Genomic DNA, 22,845 nt, shown 5'->3' on the forward strand with positions numbered 1-22,845 from the left:
CAAGTGTCATTTAGTGAAGGAGATGTGTGTGTTTCGGTGCCTTGGCGTGCATTTGTGCAAGCCTGAGGGGAGAAGTGTGTGTGTGTGTGTGTGTGTGTGTGTGTGGGGGGGGGGGGGTTAATTAAAGAGAGTGAATGGAATGAGGGAGTGTGTAACGGAGGGTAGAAAATGCAAGAGGAAGGAAAGATGGAGTGTGTTTGTGTTTGTCTATGTAGTGTGTGTGTGTGTGTGTGTGTGTGTGTGTGTGTGTGTGTGACATTTGACGGGCTCAGTGACTTGAGGATGATACATTGACTTGCACTGTTTACATCTCCTTACGTTCCTGAATGCCCAGTCAAGGATTCAGCTGGCTCACTTCCTGGCCCATACTTCATTCACTGAGATGGATGTACATAGAACAACATACACACACACACACACACACACACACACACACACACATGCCGTCCTAAAACACAAGCACAAGTACCTAAATGCATCCTTGTATAGTAACCAATCTGCTAAGTGACAAGAACTTAGATAGTAAAATGATGTATGTCTCCGGTGGTTGGTTCTCTCGCGAGCCTGAGCCTCAGCGCGCATGACTGTGAGTTACACTGTCACTTCTATTTTCCAGTGATACATTACTGACCTTTAAGGGAAATACGGGCACCGGTCATATGAACCGGATACCGTTTTTTTTGGAGCTTCTGAGCAGCACATTGGCATTAGGCGCATCCGTCCGTAAAGACTCTCACACTGAGTGGAACGTTTTAACGCGATAAAGCCTTGAACCTGTGCTTTTCCTTCGTACATGCCACGATGTCCAGGGCCTATTCGTAGTAAGTGGGTAAGAATTTAACGAGCTCCCATTATACCTATACTGGTTACCACAGACTCAAGTCACCACAGGGGCGGCTGTGGCTCGGTGTCAGAGTGGGTCGTCCTCTGTTCGAGAGATTGGTGGTTCGATCCCCATCTCCCCCTGGTCCACATGTCGATGTGTTCTTGGGCAAGACACTGAACCCCGAATTGCTCCCCGTGCTGTGCATGGGTGTGTAAATGTGGTGTGAATGGTTGGATTAGATGGTCTGTAGATGTCCACTGCCATCAGTGTGAATGTCTGTGTGAATGGGTGAATGTGACAGACACTGTGAAGCGCCTTGAGTAGACAGATGACTACCGTATACTAGCATCACTGCAGGGAACGAAATGTACATTTCTCTACAGGTGAAAGTTTGCTGACAAACATGCTTTGCTGCCTTAAATGACTGCACCTCAGTGTTTTCACCCCGTAGAGAATCTCTGGAAAGCCCTGTTGTACAAAGTCCCTTGAGTGGTCAGAAGAATAGAAAGGTGCTTAATTCGTACAAGTCCATTAACCCTTGCCAAACACACCGGGCTTTTAACTGTAAACCTGTTCACGGCCATATTAGACACTCAGGAGGGTGCTCCAGGATTAAGAGTGGCAAGCGGTGGTGGGTGGGTCAAACAAACTCAGGACTTTCACCCAGGAAGCTGCCGTTCGTGTCCCGTTTCTGATCCCTGTGTTTAAAACAGCAACTGTTACGGAGCATCACACATTACATCCAGTGCACTGAAGTAATGACAGTATGAGTATGAGTTGGGATGAGGACAGGTTGCCAAAGAGGGATTAATTAAAAAGCCTTACTGTCATAAACTGCTTCTCTATGCACCGAGCCGCCAATATAGTATAATGATATTAATTACAATTATATAAGCACTTTTATGCGTCTATATTTCAGTTTAGAGACACTTCTGCAACAGGGCTGGCTTTCTGTAGCAAGATCTAGTATAGTGAACAAATCTAAAGGGGTGTTGAGGGATCTTATGAGCGCTTGTTGACGCCGCATTTGTGTACTTGTCTAAATATGATTGGACGTCACCAGGAAGCAGGTAGCCGAACAGCTGATGAACGAGACCCTGATGTGGAGTGATGATTTCTTAGAAGATACCCTTGATCTCCCTCTCACACAAACAGAAAAGTACAGACACACACACGCACACACACACACACACACAGAAAAGTCATTATTTGCAGTGCGTCTGTGCAGTTCAGGGACCCTGAAGCCCCCCCTGCTTGTTATGAAGCCAGGAGTTGTTTGCTGCAAATGTACAGAACAGGACACACAGCAGGTCGCTGCCTGTAATGATGCTTTGCAGGGTGGACTGCTGATGGCTTTCCACATGTGTCCGTGTGATGTGTGGGTGTAATTGCATGTTGTGTGTGACTGTGTGTGAGCGTGTGTGAGTCGTTCACGCTCTGTTTCATGCCCTGTGTTCGTGTATCCATGCCTTTGATATGCTGATATGTATGCATGCAGTGTATTTTTTGGTAGTATGGTGTAAGTGTGTGTGTGTGTGTGTGTGTCTGTGTGTGTGTGTGTGTGTGTGTGTGTGTGTGTGTGCGTGTAGCCGCAGATTTATGGGCATGCCTCCATGCTCTCCAATGATGTGGGACTGAGCCATGAATCAGCTCAGCCTGTAATGAATTCTGATGGCCCACAGGAGAGGAAGAGGAGGAGGAGAGGGAGGGAGAGGGGAGGAAGGAGGTGAAGGGGGGGGGGGGGGGCACGGCAAAGGGGGTGAGAGACCAGGACCAGAGGAAGGAGGAGAAGAGAAGAAGGGGAGAGGAGGCAGCAGTGGAGGAGATGGTTGCAAGGAAAGAATAGAGATAGAGCGAGGAAGGAAATCACACCGTGGAGCTGTGGATCCATTGATTCATCACGAAAAAAACACAATTCAGTCCTCACACTCGGGGTTGTTTAGAGAGAGAGAGACAGTGGAGTCTGGCTTCTCCAAACACACTGAAATGTTTGCTGTTACCATGGGAACCATCATCAACATGTTCATTTTCCCACATCTTAACACCAGAGATGGTAAATAAAGTGTAGTATCTGAATCAGTGGAGAAACCGCATACTTGCATTTAAACATAAATGGGGGCGGCAGTAGCTCAGTCCATAGATGACTTGGCTGGGAACTGGAGGGTCGCTGGTTTGAGTCCCTGTGTGGACCATGAATAGATGGCGGACTGGTGGCTGGAGAGGTGCCAGTTCATCTCCTGGGCACTCAGGGCGCTGGTCACTGGCAGTTGCATGTATAGAGGTCGTGTGTGTGTGTGTGTGTGTGTGTGTGTGTGTGTGTGTGTGTGTGTGTGTGTGTGTGTGTGTGTGTGTGTGTGTGTGTGTGTGTGTGTGTGTGTGTGTGTGTGTGTGTGTGTGTGTGTGTGTGTGTGTGTGTGTGTGTGTGTGTGTGTGTGTGTGTGTGTGTGTGTGTGTAACATGAAAAATAATAATAGAGTGAAAATTGAATTTCCCCGTTGCGGGACTAATAAAGGAATTCTTCTTCTTCTAAACGAAGACCCCGTAATGAAAGCTATTCAGAGGGCTACATCTGTATGTATAGAACTTGGAGTTACGTGTGTGACCAACATCGCATCCCAACACACATTTTAATGAATGATCTTATTTGGAAAGCTTTCGTATAAATAGTGTGATGTTGGGTGAAGAATAAACATTACGTTCATGTGTTTTTGATACAGAAATTCATATTGTCTTAAGTGTTTTTGCTACTTTCCGTGTAGCCATTCGTTTCCTTTCATTATTATACTACCATAGTATATAGCTATAGCTAAAGCTACTACCGCCCCAATGGGGGCACTCTAGTGATGCGAAGACCGGTTCTTATAAGTAACTACTGTAACTTATGTAAGAATATAAGCTACGGTTTTGATCCAAGAAGAAACTGACAGAAGGGCAGGACTCGGAAAAAGTTGCCGTCAATCATCCTGCACCAGTTAGAATAGAAATGCTTCTTTAAATCTGAATAATTTTCAATAACTTATCGGTCATGGGTCCAGATCAGCATTAGGGTTATGGTTATAGTGAAGAGAACATCTGTGAAATCCTTTACAGCTGCAGCTTTCCAAAGACCAACAAAGAGATGTAAACAAAATGAAAAGCGACAAATACGAGAGCTTCACTTTTCTATACCGTGATCTTTCAAAGCCGAGCCGACACAATAAAGCTAACTCACATTGCTGCAGGATTCAGCGGGAGGAGGGGGACAGGCTGTAGTGCCAGCATGAGAGCGGCAAGTTCCATAAAAGAAACATATTAATAAAGAAAAAACTACGGTTATATTAAACTCCTGGGCGCCGTAAGTAGATGTAATTAATACGCAGGGGAGCGGCCGCGCTCGCTCTGCCCTCGGAGCAGGAGGCTCAAAAGCTCCAGAGGACGTACACTGTACTTTGCTTTGTGGGTAAGCTGACCTAAATTGATGTTGATTGATCGTAGTGTAGACTCCCGACTGTTCCCTCCTCCTCACATCACCCACCAGCCCTCGTCTAGAGAAATACCTCTGCCGCTGCATCTCTGCATGACCTCATCCCACTTGTTCCCTCTGCTCGGTCTCCAACTGGTTTAATTCGGTTCCTCTTTCTCCCTCTCATTTTTTCCCTTCTACATCTATGAACCTGGTCTTTGATGAGGGACGATTGATGGTGGTCATCATTTCCTTTCACCCTCACAAATAACACTACCCGCATGCGCACACTCACGTTGAATGGAAGACCAGAAAAGCCTCGCCAATGCGTTGGAGCACGCCTGTGAGTCTTTGTTGGGCGCAGCTGTTCATACAGTGGATTGAAAGCATTTAGATGTATCTGCTTTGGCACTCTCTGGTTAGGCTTTGCTGTCATAGTTGCAGATGTTTCAAATGCTCCAGGTTTGGTGCACCCCCCCTGCTTCTCAGGCAGCAGAACGCTGATCGATGATCAATCACGTATCTGCAGCTTTCACACAAGCGTGGAAAAAATCCATCTTACTGGCACCGCAACGTGCTGAACTCATTATGCTCCGGCGTCCACTCCACGAGCAGTCGTTTGACAGTGTTTCTTGTTCTCTCTCTCTCGTCCAGAGGGCGTTCGCGTAGGGTGCGTTTTGTTTTTCCGACAACGGCTTCATTCACATGCAGATTTTGACACATGCACAGCTGTTGATCTCAGACTGTATTTGCTGGTTTTTGATTAAAGCTCATTAAACATCCAGTACCACAACCCAGATACTAACCTCCAACCACTGTTCAACTCAATCTGAACTCACCTGTGACTGCTGTTTAAAGATATAACCATTGAGATTTTCCCCCCAAAAAATTAATAAAGTGCAACAGCAGAGATCAACAGATCTTAAGTGCAAATCCTTCTCATTCAGTGACAATCTGATTTGCACTGTTGAACATTGGTATACCATGTGCCAGACCTTTCATCGTTATAATACTCTGCTCTGCTGGAAACCAGGTAGTTCTGTGACAGTAGTTGACTGTACATTAACCACTTTTAAATAAACTGTAGACTGTTCATCTCATTAGCTTGTTAACTAGCCCTATGAATAGTCACTAGCTGCAAATCCATTGCATTAGAAATAACACTTCAACTCAAATCCTATTTATTTATACATGTGGTTTTTGCCTTTACTGAAAACGAGTCGATGTAGCAAACATTTAACTCATGTGACTTGTCAGCTGTTTTCGCCTGAACAGCATGAAACAAAGCCAATACTTGCTGACATGAAAGAATGATCGTTCGAATCCCGGCTGGGGCCCTTCTGTGTGGAGTTTGCGTGTTGTCCCCGTGTCTGCGTGGGTTTTCTCCGGGTTCTCCGGTTTCCTCCCACAGTCCAAAGACGTGCAGGTGTTCGGTTCATTGATGACTCTAAATCACCCGTAGGTGTGAATGGTTGTCTGTCTCTGTTCGTCTCTATGTGTCCTGTGATAGACTGGCGTCCTGTCCAGGGTGGACCCCGCCTCATGCCCGATGTCAGCTGGGATCGGCTCCAGCCCCCCCGCGACCCCGGCTGCGGGGGGGCGGTTGAAGATGAATGAATAAAAATGTTGATTTTCTGAAAAGGAAACCAATTAGCCGTTAATTATAAAATACATGTCTTTGTCTTTTGCATATTTACTGTTGTTCTTTAGTTAAGCAAAAGTATTTCTTATCCAGTTAATTGATGGAACAATTGGAAGAACTACAACAACAATCGGTACCCGCTGCCCTGATGGTGTCTGAACTGAATTCCACATTTACTTCTTCCGTCCTGTTGTTTCCTTCTGTATGGAAAGTGCACATTTTTCCAGTTCATTGAAAGCCTCGTGTTTCTGAACAGCCTGTTTCTGCGAGATGCAAGAAAGATAAGAAGTGTCTTTTTAGAGAATGGTGCGTCCTGCGTTGTTGGTGCCTGTGGTAAATTGGCTTCATCTTTTACCACCTCTGCGTGAAAACAGGTTCAAGCCTGTGGAAATCAACATCGCTCCTCTTCACCACACAAACCGACACAAACGCTTTGTGACACGTGTTAACTTTAATCGATACAGAGGAGATAATCTTGTCCTCTGAAAAAAGATAAGACGACATAAAACAAGATGAGATTTTAATGATGCTGATGGGAAAGTGGGTCATTGCCGCAGCAAGACTTGAAGAAAATAAAGCTCGGGCATTTATGAAGATTGAAGGAAATGATAACGACCTTTATCATTATTAATCAAACTGATATTTATCAGCCAGAAATAGTTTTTATTCACACACAAAGAGCTTTCCTTTCTTTGAAGACCTTGTATTTATGGAACGTATCAGTTTTCTTTAATGTTGAAGCTTCACATGATAAAAATATATGTAAAAATAAACTGAGTGAGTTTATGACTGCAATGTGTTATTATTATTATTAATATAGCTTAGAGTTATATAGCGTCTTTCTCAGTGCTCAAGGTGCTTTACAGAGTCCAGGTTCGATTCATTCACACAGACGTACATGGTGGTGGTGGTAAACTACGTGGTAGTCACACCTGCCCACTGACAGAAGCGTTGCAGCCAATCAGCGCCTCCGACCACCTCCTCAAACATACGGCAGTCGTACACATTCACACGAGGAAAGGTGGGTGAAGTGTCTTGTCCAAGGACGCAACAACCATGACACAAGTAGGGCAGGGAGGGGACAAACCACTGACCATTCGGACATTAGCCGACTCGCTCTACCAACTGAGCCATAGTCGCCCCAAAAACTTATGATCGGCCTCACCGTCGACTTGGTCCGTCGCTGTCTCGTGACTTCCTGTTTGTCGATGCCATTTCTTAAGATTTTTGTGCAGAATTTTTCGTACGATAGCAAACGTGCCTGTTGGGGAAAATACATCGTATTTCTACAGTTGCAGTTTTTTTCGCTCCACGTCTTGTTTTCAAAGGCTTTTGCCGGATGCAAAAAATGCAGAAAATCCAACCAGGTCCAAAAACGTGAACGACAGATGGACCACCTCCTCAAACATACGGCAGTCACACACATTCACACGAGGCAAGGTGCGTGAAGTGTCTTGTCCAAGGACACAACGACAATGATACAAGTAGGGCAGGGCGGGGATTTAACCGACGACCCTTCGGACATTGGCCGACTCGCTCTACCAACTAAACCACAGTTGCCCTGATCCAAAATGCCTTTCAACACCGGGCAAACAAACGTTTAAATAACATCTGAATTGATCTTGGTTGAAGCATTTTCTCTCCTCCACATGGACGTCCAACCGCTGAAGGCTTGGACTGTGCCAGTACCTTCTCAGCTGTCTGGCTCTGCTGTTTGGCAGCTTGAACCATCAGACTGCTTCACATTCTGTATGTATCCACGGATTATACGAACAGCCTGAGCCTGCACTGACAGTAAAGCCAAGGCCAACAGCGTGACTAAGGGCTGGTATTAAGGCTATGTAACAAAACATGTATGAATCACATGCAGGTTTTCTGTGCACCCTTCAGTCTTCATCACATTTTCTTCGTCAGTCCCACCAAACGTGCCTCTCCATCCAAGCTTTATACCGCTAGCATATCACTCCAACAAGGAATTTGTGATCGTGCACAAAAAAAGCCAGAAAACAGAGTAATTCCTACATATTGGCAATTTATTTCAGCATTAATTCCTCAAAAAGATGGTTGAACTGGAAGGGAGGTTTCCAGTCGTGCCAATAACAACAGTTTTTCATTCATTCATTCATCTTCAACCGTTATCCCGGGGTCGGGGTCGGACATTGGGCGTGAGGCGGGGTCCACCCTAGACAGGACGCCAGTCTATCACAGGGCACATAAAGACGAACAGAGACAGACAACCATTCACATCTACGGGCAATTTTTACAGTTTTCATGTCTCATATAAAAATGATTAAGCCTCAATCACCACCAGAAAAAAAACAGTAATGTATACGACTCGTTCGGGTGTTCATGCTTGGCCAAAAACACTAGTGCTTACATAATAATATACGTAAATACATAATGCAGAGTAAAGGTTTGTGTTGTCGACCATCAGTCTGCTTCATGAGTGACTGTAAAGCCCAGTTCAGACCAAGGATTCGCAACAAGACGAGTTGAAACTTGCAGCTACTTGCAACGTGCAGCTCTGCAACACTCTGAAACCTGCCCGTTCACACCAGGGAGACGAGGGCGAGGCGGTGCATCATCTCCATAGCAACGCCTCTCTGTACTTCTGTTCTAACCTCCGACTTTTCAGGCTTTTTTTCATAGCTGGAGATAATTTCTAGCATTTTAAAATATAAATGAGGACAGAGGTGGTGAGACACTCGCTACAGCTGCGTTTCTATTTGTGTTAAAATGGCGAAAATACCGTTGTATTTCCCTGATTCACTGCTTTGTTCTGGATTATTGTGCTCGCTCTCCTTATTGTATTGCTCACTCAACCCTCGGTCTCTCTCACATGCTCGTCGAGCCTCCATCCAATACGCCTCCATCCTTTTTCAACCAGCTGACGGTTTATAAGTGACTTGACCAGCCGACTTTGCTCAGACTTAATTTGCTGTTGAAACAGGTGACGTGTGTTACGTTCTAAAACCAGCTGCTGACGATTTGACGAGCTGAATCACCGGCAACGCCATCAGCCGGTTTGAGTCCAGACGGGATGAGTCAGTTCACACCGCTGCAACTTTCACCTGCGAGGTTCTAAAACAGTTTGGTCGAGTTGCGAATCAGTGGTCCGAACTGGGCTTAAAGCGCATATAGTTCCAGCCTTGGACCGCTGACAGTCTCAAACTTAACGCTTTAAACCGTCTTCCTCTAAGCTGATGACCAACGCACTTGTGCGGTGAAGAAATCTCTTCCTCAGCAGCCGTAAACGGACCAGTAAACGGATCGTCTCACATTGTTATCGTATGCACTGTGCACGTTTGCAGCTGCTTAGCTTCTTGAACCCTTGGAGCAGTTGTGAGTCTATGTAAACATTACTTATGCTACATGTTTGTCACACATTGGAAATCTCTGCTTACACAGCAAAACACGTGTTCTTTGGCTTCACTGAGTGACGCTAATCCACGGGGAGAAAGCAAAGCCAGGGTGATGCTTGAGTGGAGTATTTAGAAATGGCCACAGAGAAGGGCTGTAATGGACTAAACACTTTTATTGAGCGCTGCATTAGAAGAGCTTTGCGACCTTTAGGTCAAGCCTTCACGTTGCTATTTTGTCCTTTTTTATTTCAAATGCTCTGGTTCAGTTTTTGAACCTTTGGCAGGTGCCTTTTAGCGGTATATTTCATTCATTGGACCTGAACTAGAGTCACACTAGAAGAAAACAACATGGAGTGGAACCGCTTTCATTCATTATTATTCTGTAAAAGGTTTGATTGGTGCTAAAGTGACCTTTTAGAGGAATTCACAACTTTGACGGAGGCCAGTGTGTCACTGAGTTCTGGAGAAAGTGTATTTTTGCTGGCAGGTGATTGGCAGTGCAAAGGTAGACTTACCGGATGTGTTTTGTGCTCTTAATCACCGCAGCTCCATCTGAACACTTTAAAGCCTTTACCGGGAAGATTGAGGTGAAAGAGTCCACAGAAATGAATACTGTATACCCTAAGCTGAGCTGTAGTTGGAGGTCTTATTTATCATTTACTCATTGTACATTGGCATTGAGCGCTGACTCACTCCTGCGTCTGTTATTGAATCTATTCGAGAACGTCACGTGGCTCTTTCCGAAGCTGTAATTTATTTCCACAATCCCCTACAATTCTGCCTTTTCCATCACGACCAGAATTTCACTAGAGTCTGGTTTTACCGACTGACGGTGATCCCAATTTGCCTGTCAACAGTAGACTTGATAGAGCCGCATGCTGCCTGGCTCGCTCCGTGATATCATTGCTGTATTACCCCCAAATAACACAACAGACAAGGCTGAAAACAACAAAGAGGGTTCGCACCTCTTCTGGATGTTGATGAAAAGTGTTCCTGGAAACTGATGAAATCACAAACTGACTCTCTCTCAGGGGAAAAGGCTACGCAAGCAGGAAATTACATACTAAACGTTTGGAAAGAATTGGACATGATGGTATTTTAAGGAGTAAAAAGATTTTTCTGTTCCTCAGAAAATCTGTTTCATATTTGAGCAGTCCAATAAATCACTACAGGAAGCATCAGTGGAAGGTGCCTTAAAGTGTAATTCCCGTCATCCCGTGGTCTTTTTCGACACTTGCACACATCAAATAAGCCATCGATGCAGTTTTTTGTGTATAAACTATTAAAGGAGACATCCGGGATCGCTAACAGCCGGACGTGGCTAACACTGATTAGCTCAGGGCAGTAAGGTGAAGGCATTAAAAGGTCTTTTTTAACCACTGATACTGCGTCACACAGGGGGAACAAGAACAGGGGGGATGTGCTCACGTTTATGAGTATGTTAAAAGACGAGCTGTACGAGGCTCGGCTAACAACATTGTTAGGCGCATACAGTGGTCGAGATGCGTGGTGATAAAAGCATGGATTACATTTTTTCAATTGTTGAAAGATTGAAAGGTCTTAACTTTGGATAAAGGACGCAGGTGGGGAAAACTTGAGTTCATTGGTTTATCCATTTTAAAATCCGTGCCCGTTATGACGCCTAGATTTCTCACAGGTGGTTTGAGAAAAGATTGACTTAACTTTATTAATCCCCAAAGGGGAAACAATTGAGCCGCAGACATTACATCATAGACATCACATTCACAGCACACTACGGATATAAATACAGGGTAAACAACACCTTAAAGAGCCACTTGAGACATGATGTTAATATTCTACAAATATCAAAAGTAATTTATGCTGCTGAACGTAAGCAGTGGCACATGATCACAGGGAAAGGTTCCTGACCCTCTTTGTCACAATAATTCAAATAATCAGAACACGACGAAGCTTGACGGATACATTTACGTTCTAGTTAAAGCTTTAAAGCAGGGGTGTCAAACTCAGGCCCGTGGGCCAAATCTGGCCCGCGGTGTAATTATATTTGGCCCCTAAGATCATATCATGGTCCTCTGAGAGCTGGCCCGCGAGTATAAAGCACATACACGTCTACTTTACTGTTAACACACATGAGCATCCATGCTACCAGTCTCTGCAGACACACTTAATCCACCCCTCCCCAAAAACGACCCAAAGAAAGATGGAGAACAGGAGCTTTCAGCAGCGGTGGGAGGCAGATGATCTGTGTCTGAAGGTAAAGAGCTGTTTGTCACCGTGGCTGTAACCAAAGAATCAAACAGAAGAAACACCACGACAAGAACAAGGACCTGCACTGGAAAGGTTCAACGTTACACATCTGGAGATAAGGGAACACATGCACATTTGCACTCTTTTTTTTAGTAAATATTGAGTTTGGCTGCAACTTTGTCCCAGTTTTTAAAATTTGGCACACTGTGAATTGGAGTTTGACACCCCTGCTTTAAAGTATTATGACTTAAAAACATGTGCGGTTGCGTTATCGTCACAATCAGCCAGTAGTGGGAACTATGAAGATAAGAATAATTATTTCCCAACAGGATTCCTGCAGAAAAGTACAGTCGAACCCAGAGCTGAGGGGCAGCTGCGGTGATAATTTGTTTCTTCATTGTGATTTTATTTTCTGTGCATCTGAAGCTCAGTCAGAACATTTAGACTTGGCCATTATGTCAAATTATGCACAGATTGCCTTCTATTGCCAGGGATCATTATAGAGTGGAGTACGCGGAGCCTCATTGTTCAGATTCACACGCACAGCTTGTCCTTTTTTCTCTCTCTCTCTGCCGCGCACAAAGACGCTTCCTTGCGCTCTCTCTTCTTCTTCCTCCTCACTCTCATACATACATGCAGGTGTCATTTTGCACCCCTTTTCTCTCCCTTACTAACAAACACTGCATCTGTCCTCCCACTGCAGCCGGATCTACCCCTCTGTCTAACCCGTTCTCCCTCGATCCCTCGCTTCATCTTCTGTCACTTCTGTCACCTGCAGGTTCTACTGCTATGCTTCCTTATTCTGCTTGTACTCAACATTTATTCTCTGTGGCCGTGCTCCTGCCTGTTCCTCTGGGTCCGTCAACACGCTGGCATCCTCTGACTTAGACCTCAGTCTGTGCTCGGCTGTGAGGAAAACTGAATTTGTTAGAAATGGAAACCAGTCTTCAGGACTTCCTGTCTCTCAGGGAATGACCCGACCTGCACACTCTGCATTTTCTTCCCCTCTGATAACTTTTTCAGTCAGAAACACTCGTGCTGTGTGTCTGTGTGTGAATCCCACACTACACACTTTAAAATACAGGGGTTTATTTTCTCTGATTTACAAAGTATATGTGTGTTATATATCTGTGCAGTTTGTCATTAGGCTTGTAACAACAGGAGATGTCTCATCTCATCTTCAGCCTCTTATCCAGGGTTGGGTCGCGGGGGCAGCAACTTAGCAAAGAACTTCCCTTCCCTTTGGGTCCTGACCCAGCTTTCATGACCACAGGTGAGGGTAGGAACCAAGATTGACCGGTAGATTCAGAGCTTTGCCTTCCTCAGCTCTCTCTTCGTAACAACGGTGAAGTAGAGCGACTGCGGCTCCGCCCCCGCTGCTCCGATTCTCCGGCCAAACTCACGCTCCATTGTCCCCTCACTCGTGAACAAGATCCCGAGGTACTTGAACTCCTTCACTCTGGGTCAGGACTCGTTCCCTACCTGGAGTCAGCAATCCACTGGTTTCCTGCTGAGATGTGTATGTTTCCATTGGAATACGGATTCAAATCTGTGACATGTTTTTTATTGTCTTGTATCAACCAAAAAATGATCTCGTCCAACAGACTAACACCTGCACTTAACCCACGGTTAACAAGATTAAAACAGATCCAGGATGAAACTCCCAAAATCTGTGTGCTACTTCAGGGCCATGGGTTTCTCAATACATAGAAAAGTGACAGCTGACATATCAGAGCTGTGGTTGGGGCCTCATTCAGATAAAGGGGCGACTTTGGCTCAGTGTGATAGTGGGTTGTCCTCCATTTGAGAGATCGGCTGTTCCATCCCCACCTCCCCCAGTTCACATGTCGCAGTGTCGTTGGGCAAGACACTGAACCCCGGATTGCTCCTCGTGCTGCGCATGGGTGTGTATGTATGTATGAATGTGCCATGAATGTGACAAACACTGTGACAGTGCCTTGAGTAGTCAGAAGACTAGAAAAGTCCATTTACCATTCACCATAAAGGATCAATGAGTCCTGCAGGCTAGACTAACATAGTGGAGTCAACTATGCAACCTGGCACTCTTTCTGCTAAGTAAACAAGGGGCATGTGTCTTGGTCATTGGTCATTTTGCTAACAAGGCGCCCACCGGCACACAATATGTCTTTGCCAATGAATTATTCGTTTTTCACGATATTAATTGTGTTAGCCTGGTCAGGCTGTGGGAATAAGATCCGCTATGCTCCTCTTCAGACTGGCAATCCATTTTGTGTTTATGGTATCATCGACATATTTAGAGTACTTATCTGCAAGATCCTCATCGGTTGGTTTGGTACTCTGAAGTTTCCGAACTGCACTCAACAAAAATCCTTATCTGTTAACTTTTGTTGTTGTCCTTTTAATCCTATACATCAGCAGGATTTAATCATTAGGGTGTAGATAGTATAAAGTTCAGACTAGACTAACCGGAAGTGTGAGTCAGGAGCAATAGATACAAGGTTGAGTAGGTGCAGTGTTTGTCATTTAATAACATGTTTAGTGGAGTATGCTTCATAACTCAAGATAACACAAACACGTATGCATACATATATAAAGTGTGACTGTTAGTAGTAGTTTTAAGTTTTGAAGTATGAGAGCAGAATGATGACTCATCCTCTCCTCTCTCTCTTCTCCAGGGTCTCCTCTCCTCATCAGGTGAAGCACTGTGAGCCGCCAACCCTCCACCCCACCTCCCCTCCTCTCCTCCCTCCCCCTTCCCCCAAAGACGTCACCCACTACCCCAATATCCCTCAATCCCACCTGGCCTCACCTGCCAAACCCCATCCGACAGCTGCCACTGGCCCTCCCCTTACCCCATGGTGGCCCCAAGGCCCTCCCTCTCACTGCTGTTGGCTGTCCTGGCCTGCACAGGGCCCGTGCGCCCCTCGCCCCCCCTACTGCTGCGGCCCCGGGAGAGAGAGAGGGACTCGGGTGGGGTCAACATCGCTGTGGTCCACTCGGGCTCCTCCCTGCTCCCAGAGACGGCGGTGGTGGGAGGCGCGGGGGTCGGAGAGCCGGGGACGGGGTCGGGGCAGGGACAGGGGCCCGGTCCGGGAAACGGTCCGGGAGGAGGAGGAGGAGGAGGAGCAAGGGGAGTAACGGATACAGCTTCAATGGAAGGAGTAGCTGCCATGGCCTCGTTTTCCTCCTCCTTCTCATCATCCCTGTCGCTGGCGGCGCTCGTGGGGGAGACGGTGATGACGCCATCGGGTCAGGCCAACGTCATCTACCTGGCTGTGAATGAGAGTAGCCCGGGCAGCCTGCTGCTGCAGCTGTGTGAGCTGCTGGCCACCACACCACTGCAGGTAGAAATATACACCTGACACTGACACTGTGGTTCTTTAAGCTTTAATTTACCATCACGGGTAACTCTTCTGTAATGTTCAGCATAACATATCAATGCAAAAGGTTTCATGATCCAAACAATAATGTAAAGTTTAAAGGGGACCTTGTATGTTGTATGCTTGTATGCCCTTCTCTATTTTATATCACATATAAATAAGTTTATGTCTGATGTTTATAGTAAAAATGGCCAAAGCTTCACATTTTCAGTCAAAAGTCTGTAAAAGTAATCCTTGTGAGCGAAACCCTCAGATTTGTGATCGTCTTGAATGCTCCGTCTCCACTTCTATCTACTCTTGGCACAAGCTGACATCAACCTGTGCCAGATTTCTTTGGAGAGACAAATAGTGCAGATTAAGAAGACCCGGAAATGCTGACCAATCAGAGCAGAACGGGCTTTTTCAGGAGGGAGGCTTAAAGCGTAATTCAGGTGTAAAATCATCCCAGGGTGTGTTTCGGCGAATTCAATCATCAAATTAGCCATCGAGACAATGTGTGAACGATTAACGGAGAAATCCCAGAGAGTCTCGCTGTAAGCTAACACTAATAAGCTCGGGGAAGCACGGTGAGGGCATTAAAACAGCTTTTTTAACCACTAATACTGATCGAAATAACAGCAAACCTCTGCAGTAGCATGAGAAGAGTCCTTACGGATAAAACGAAGCACCAACAACGTAGTTAGCGAAACCCTGAAGTGTTTTGTAAGACTTACCTGCTGGCCCCTGCACCAGCTCCTCTCATAGTAAAGTCCATTCAAGTCGATTAGCAAAGTCAATCCGAAAGGAAGGAGCCCATTGGTGCTTTGTTTTCTGTGGAGGACCTCTTATAATGCTACTGCAGAGGTTAGCCATGTCCGGCTGTTAGCGACTCTCCCAGGTTTCTCCGTTAATCTTTCATGCACAAAAAAAAGATTCTCTCGATGACTAATTCGTTGACCGAATTTGCCGAAACAGACCCCGGGATGATTTTACATAGGAGACTTAAAGAGACAGGCACTGAAACAGAGCAGACACAGGGTGGATTCAGGTGCAGCAGCATCTAAACATGTTCCGGTAGAAACACAAAAATACAACCATGCTTGCTGTCTAGAGTCCGGGGTATTCTCAAAAAGACCAAGTCTGTGTGATGTTTGTCCGAACACGTCACCTCTGCATGGAGTCGGTGTGATTGACAGATGGCCTGTCAGAGTTTCAGGACCTGTCAGAGCCGGATTGAACTGAACTGAAAAACAAACATTTACTCTGTCAGTCCAGTGACATGTTGTTGCCCTTGTTTACTTCTTTGTTCGTTCAGCAGTTTGAAAGGGATTGGTCACTGTCCCTTCATTCAGTCATGTTCATTTTCACTGTGCAGTGTGTTCATTTGTTCACTCATTCACTCATTCATTCATAGCACAACACGTGCGGATGGAAGTCTGCACCCTCAAATCTGAGAGCGGCTTGAGATCATTCCCACGGAGGTAATGAAACACACTGCATGCTGTACCCCTGATTCATTTACTCACTCATACATTCATTCATTCATTCATTCTTCTATAATACATAAGTGTTATGTATCTATTTGTCTAATCAGGCTCTACGTCTCGTGTCAGAACAGTGGAAAGGGATTGTTCTAAATGTCTCAGATCAAGTATATTAACTCTATTTAGTAACACTTGCTATCGTATTTCCAGGTCATGTCTGTGCCCGATTTGCATATGAAATACTTCCCTGTGAGAATTGAGCTGTCGGCTTCAATTTGCTCCCCGGGACCGCAACAAGAAAACAAGCGTTAAGTCATCAAGCCGGCCTCGAATCACCACCGCTCCTCCTCATACCCGTACAGAAAGTAACGGCAATTTCCCGAGCTCCGTGCGTGTATCCTGAATTCATTGACGCCGCCGACAGCTGTTTCTGGGAAAGTAATCACAACAAAACCCTTGTTGCCAGAACGTTCATATAAAACGGGCCTTGTGTGCAGACGTAGTTCGCAGCAGCCGCACCTGTTCATAAGCCTCGTCGGAGCCGAGGCGGTCAGTAAGCCGGGAGCTTATCTGTTGTTTTTGTGGTGTGGAGCGGCTTAAGTTGTGCAGAACTAGAACACACTCTTCTCCTGACAGGATTCCCCGTCCACTGCAGAGACTTAACTCCAACTTTTATCTCCGTGAACACTGATTGCCAATCAGAGCAGCAAAGAAGTCACATTTTTCAAAAGCCTCCGACAGTTGTTTCATTACTTCATTAAACGTGTAAGAAGAAATCAGTTCCTCCAGCAGTCCAGATACGTGTTAGCAGGGTAAGGGAGTAGAGACTTTATTGGTGCATAAGCTGTTATCTTGAACACTGAGGACAGCTTGTGAACGAACACGTCGTACTCGTATATTTCGCTCACTCGTTCAGCCTTTCATTTATTCTCAAGGCTTGGCGCCTAAGAATAAAAGAAGCAGCCGCTTTGATGCACCGAAGTGTGATGAGAAGCTTATGAAATTGCGTCTCAATGAGGCTGATGTAACGCCTTTTGTCTGATGTGCTTTGTTTCATTGTGCAACCGTCGTTTCACTTCCAGGGTTTGGTTTTCGAGGAGGAGAGACCGCCGCCGCCAAACCGCGCTCCTCTAGCGCCCATGCTGGAGTTTGTCTCTGCCCAGACGGGGGTTCCCGTGGTCGCCGTAGGGGGCGGGGCCAGCCTAGGACGAGAGCCACAGGTAGGTTACTTAACATTGCATCATCAACCCTGTTAATTTAATGTGAACTAAAGCGAGGGCTGTCTGTGTCTTAGAGGGTGAAACACACACTTGACGACATAATGAGTAAAGTGAGTGAAGAATGACCTCTTGGCCTTCACTGAGCGCTCTGTGAGGGGGTTTCTTTGTTTGAAATTTAAATAGAAATCCTTTAGAGGTCCGTCCTGGTTCATTTGGCGACACGTTATTTATTGATGCTAACAGCAAATATTATTTGATACCACAGGTCCCAGAAAACTGGGGGCTGCAAAACAAGCTGCAGTTGGTTTAATAAAGAAGTCAGCCAAGATTTGGCATTTTTACATCATTCTGCGACCAACAGTGATCTGAAAGCTAAGAGCAAAGCTCTGGATCTACCCATCAATCTTCGTTTCCACCCTCACCTGTTCTACCCAAAGCTAGGTCAGGACCAAAAGAACGAGGTCGCGGGTACCATAATGTGATTTCTCAGGAGGGGGGCTGGAGTCTCCCTTAGAGAGAGGGGGAGAAGTTCAGCATCCGTGAGGAACTCGGAGTAGAGCCGCTGCTCCTTTGTGTTGAAAGGAGCCAGTTGAGGTGGTTCAGGATCATCTGGTAAGGATGAACCCTGGGCGCCTCCCTAGGGAGGTGTTCCAGGCACGTCCAGCTGGGAGGAGGCCTCGGGGAAGACCCAGGACCAGGTGGAGAGATTAGATCTCCCCACTGGCCTGGGAACGCCTCGGGATCCCCCAGTTAGAGCTGGTTAATGTGGCCCGGGAAAGGGAAGTTTGGGGTCCCCTGCTAAAGCTGCTGCCCCCGCGACCCGACCCCGGATAAGCGGATGAAGATGAGATGAGAGATGATCAGTCACCATTGTTTCAACTCACTCTTTGATAGATAGGAACTTTAAAGATGGAAATCTTACGGAGTACAACTTTAAGAAACAATCAAAAATCCACTAGGGTCTTTGAATACTGGCACATTTACCTAAAGGTTCTGTAGGTTACAAGCAGCAGCCTCATACCTTTGCACCACATTAGGTTCATATCATAGCCGGAGCTGGCACACACTTGAAGAGAGGCTCCTTTTTTAGGACATTACTCTTCACAGTAACGTACATTTCAGCTCTGAATGTGACAAGTGCTTCAGGCCAGTGAATAATATCAGTGTCACTATCTCAGAGGGCTGCAGCTCGTAGTGTCGGTACCAGAGTTATTTTCTAAATGCTAAACATTTAGAAATGCATGCCTCCCTGGCCTCATCACTAAGCGGTAATGAAGAACAGGACAATTACGTTTTTTGCAAGAGTCGCTCCAGTTCTGTCATTTCTGCTAAGCTCATCAGCATCAGAGCTGCTTCTCATTACTGAGTCGTCATTTTCCAGTGCACACTGTGAGTATTCAGTAGCCCAGTGTACAACGGAGAAATGTGCATTAGCAATTACACTTAAGTATATTGTTACATTTGTTTTTTAAGAACAAAAGCAGAATTTCCTTTTCCAGATATACATGATGACTGCCGTGTCATCTCGTTTTAAATAGTGCTTGCTCGCCCGTCGGTACAAACTAATGAACTAATCCATCTTATATCTGAGACAAAACGTAATGTTCTGCAGTAGTAGATCAAGCTAACAGAGTAGTTTAGCATGACAGATGTGGTGTTTAATAAATGGGCCAAGGGGCTTAAAGTGGATCTTTGGGACAGCGTGATGTGGTTCTTGTGATTTCTACATAACTTCAGCTCTGGTAACATTGGATGTAACACTGAACTCTCAGCATCTGAAAATATTCGTTATCAAACGCAGCTGTGATTAAAGTGGGAGGTGAGTCTGCTTTGAAGTCTCACAAGGTGCAGAACTACTTTTGCTCTTGTTAGACTCAGTAAAGTCCCTTTGATTACACGTCTACAACTCTACGAGCTTCTGCCTATTATTAGAAGAAGAAGAAGAAGAAGAATTACTTTATTAATCCCGCAACAATTTTCTCACTCTATTATTATTCATGCTACACACACACATTGGTATAAAGGTATAATATGCAGTATTATCCTCAAAACCAATGTGTGAGCTAATAGAAAAACAATCCCTCTAAATCATCACCTATGATCAACTAGAAGAGTGTGTTCTGTGTCTGCAGAGACCCTGTGTTCGGCCTGGATTTTCTCTTTTCTTGGTATTTAGAGAAGGACAGGGATGTTTCTGGGTGTAAGCTTGGCCTTGGTCTCCTCTGCCACTGTGAGACGTCCCTCCCCCTCAGTGTCACATACTGAAGCACAGAGCACAAGGCAGACACAAACAGAGGCAAGGAGGCTCTGAATTTACTCAAAATTGTCAACAGTGCAGCTTCTTCTAGCAGGACCCTGTGGAGACGTGTATGATTATTTTTGCCTTAAACGTAACCGGAATGAAACAATCATAAAAACGCCTTTTATTCCTCCGATTCACTGCTTTGTCCTCACTGAATGGAGCTTGCTCTCTTCACTCAGGCTCCTGCTTGCTCGAACATTGATGCACTATCTCTCTCTTTCTGGCTGTTGGGGTTGGATTTTTGCAATCTCTTTTGCTGGCTTACCGGGCGCAAACCACAGCACAGGACACTGTTGCAGGAAGCTAATGGCTAGTCAGTCACTGCCAGCTCGCCCGTTGTTGAAGGCAAGTGTTTGGACGCACTTTGGATTTCACAACCTCCAGGGAAGGAGAAGCTGGACACGACTCATTCAATATGCAAGGTTTGCAAAATGAAAGTCAAGTACTTTGGCAACACTACGAATGCCCACTGTGGTCAAGAGAGAGAGCCGTGGTTCACTTCTCCGTAGTCAAACCAGCCTGAAGATCCTGAAGCACATACTAATTCAAAAATTGATTTTGAGTCGAGAATCGCTTTGAATCAAGAACCGTTTTGAACCGATTCTGAATCGAATAGTGACACCAAGAATCATAATTGATTTGAGGCACCTGTACGTGATTGCTGCTTAGATATTCTGTATATAGAGGCTATATGGATAAGAAGCTGCCCTTTATATAGGGTATTTTTGTCTTAATATGCTATGTATACAAATTTGTCAGTAGTGAGTGTCTGGTAACTTTTGAAAAGCACTAGCCACAGTGTCTGGTGAGCAAAAGTGTCAAGCCCTGCAAAGGTCACTTGGCTGGGAAAAGCTACGGTTCCACGACCCCGCCTGTCGGGCTTGGGCACAACAAACGGGCAGATTTGCCTCCAGAGGAGCTCTGCATTTGAGAAATGTTTGTATAACTAAACTCTAATCATTCCCTAATTGCCTTTGGGACTCTGAGTCGTGCATTTTTGTCCCTGATAAACGCCAAGAATCATTCAACCTTGTGTCAACAGTGCTTCCAAAACTGTGACTCGGGACACGACGTCAGTCATTCATTGTTTCTGCTGAGAGCTCACATGACAAGAATGCAAGTGGTTTCCAGGGGAACGCGAAGGTTTTTGTTTTTGTTTTTTAGACTACGCTCCAGCTGCACTCTAAGATGGGTTGAGAAAAGCAGACAAGCCCACATCGTAAATCATTATCACACTAGTTTGATATCTGACCTAGTTCAGCGCGGCGTAACCTGAGGTGAGCCCTGTCGACACGGGGAGGCGGTGATGCTTCCTTTGATCATTCACATGTACGGTGCACATAGATCGAAGAGGGCTGAAGATTAATTGTAACACATGCTCACTGCAAGAGAGAAATAAGTCCAAGTCTTTGGATTTTTTTTTTTTAAAGTGCACGCTGTTATGAAAAGGCCTTTGCTGTATTTCAGTGTTTAACCCTCCTGTTGTCCTCATTTTCTGGGTTTCTCTCTGGGTCAAAATGACCCGTCTTCACTAAACCCCTGATATAAGCAGCTTAATTGAATTTAAACACCAAACTTCATCTTGCTTGAAGAAACAACTTGTCATTCACCACACAAGAGTAGTGACAGATATTTTTCTGAGACTATTTCAGTACTTTATTTTATTTCAAAGTACAACATAATGTACAATTATTACAATTATTATGGTTTAATGACTTTAGCTATGGTTGCAAAGGTGTTAGGGATATGAAGTTGTTGAAGATATTCCTAGAAATTACATCACAATAAGCAAAAATAACAACAAAGCCACTGGTGGACCGTTTCTTCAGCGTTCAAAGGGCTCAACTGAATATTATATATGGGGCATAAAAAAGTCATCACACACTGCTCTCAACATTTATGGAGTCTTCCTTTGTTCTTGTTTTAAGGAAAATATAATAAAAGAAAGAAAGAGAAAAATGAATTCTTCTTTTAACCAGTGAGCAGCTCAGCCATTCAGATTAAATGGGACTGAAGCAACAAGACGGTCATCACTCTTATTAACACTGAAAACCTCATGCACATGAGGTAAGGTCTTGTTTTGACTTCAGTTTACCGAGTGCTCCTCTCAGTAAACTCAAGTCATCCACGAGGAAAGAGCTGAACTGGATAGAGATCAGCGAGAACTGCAGTAGCTTAGACTGCTACTGTATGGACGCATGGCTCAGTAGCTCAGTCCATAGGTGACTTGGCTGGGAACCGGAGGGGTTTTAAACGAATCAAAGTAACTGCTGAAATCTTGGGATGCAGGAACCGTGCTAAAACTCGGAGCAACAGGCTCGAGAAGCCAAAACTGATAAGAGTGATTTGTTATTAGCCTTGCTGATGGTTTAAGTTTGTGATACACTGCAAAATATATTAAAGGGCGATGTCTACCCACCCTGATGCCCAAATGTACTCAAGGCCCAAGGGTTCATGTTGTTTCTTGTTGCTTGCAGGAAACTGGCTCCATCTACCTCCAGTTCACCTGCTCCACTGCACTCCAGCTCGAGGTCATCTTCGAGGTGCTTGAAGAGTACGACTGGACATCCTTCTCTGTGGTGACCACCCGTCACCACGGCTACGAGGACTTCCTAGCCATGGTAGAGGGTATGACGGACGGTTCATTCATCGGCTGGGAAAAGAAGAGTGTGGTGATTCTTAACGTGACGGATGACCCTGGAGGAGCCCGAGCCAAGCGGCTGCTCAAAGACAACGAAGCCCAGGTGAGTCAGTTATTGCTATTTTCTGCTGGTCACAAGTATTAAAGCGTAAAATGTGTATCTTTTGTTAAGTCATATACTTTAATGTCTACAAAGTTTATAATGTAACTGACTGTGAGTGTAAAAGGAGAACAAGAACAAGAAGTTTAAGGTTCGATATATAGAATGAGCAGAACAGCGCCATCTAGTGTCTAGAAGAGTTTATGCATTTTTATTAATAACGTGATTGGTACGTACGATCATTTTCGTTTTGTGT

At 45.2% G+C, this 22,845-nt stretch overlaps 1 protein-coding gene across 1 annotated transcript in view; it reads left to right on the top strand.

The window, feature by feature from the left end:
* grin2da (glutamate receptor, ionotropic, N-methyl D-aspartate 2D, a) overlaps positions 1–22,845 on the top strand; it is a gene marked incomplete at both ends in the record, with an annotated part of 247,265 nt that overhangs the window by 87,003 nt on the left and 137,417 nt on the right. Inside the window, 3 exons of the mRNA XM_083925228.1 lie at positions 14,248–14,827; positions 17,409–17,546; positions 22,326–22,592. Of these exons, the coding sequence (XP_083781354.1) occupies positions 14,248–14,827; positions 17,409–17,546; positions 22,326–22,592 (985 nt within the window). The remainder of the gene's footprint in view (positions 1–14,247; positions 14,828–17,408; positions 17,547–22,325; positions 22,593–22,845) is intronic.

This window comes from Echiichthys vipera (genome assembly GCF_963691815.1).
Source record: "Echiichthys vipera genome assembly, chromosome: 13".
In the NCBI taxonomy this organism is placed as follows: Eukaryota; Metazoa; Chordata; class Actinopteri; order Perciformes; family Trachinidae; genus Echiichthys; species Echiichthys vipera.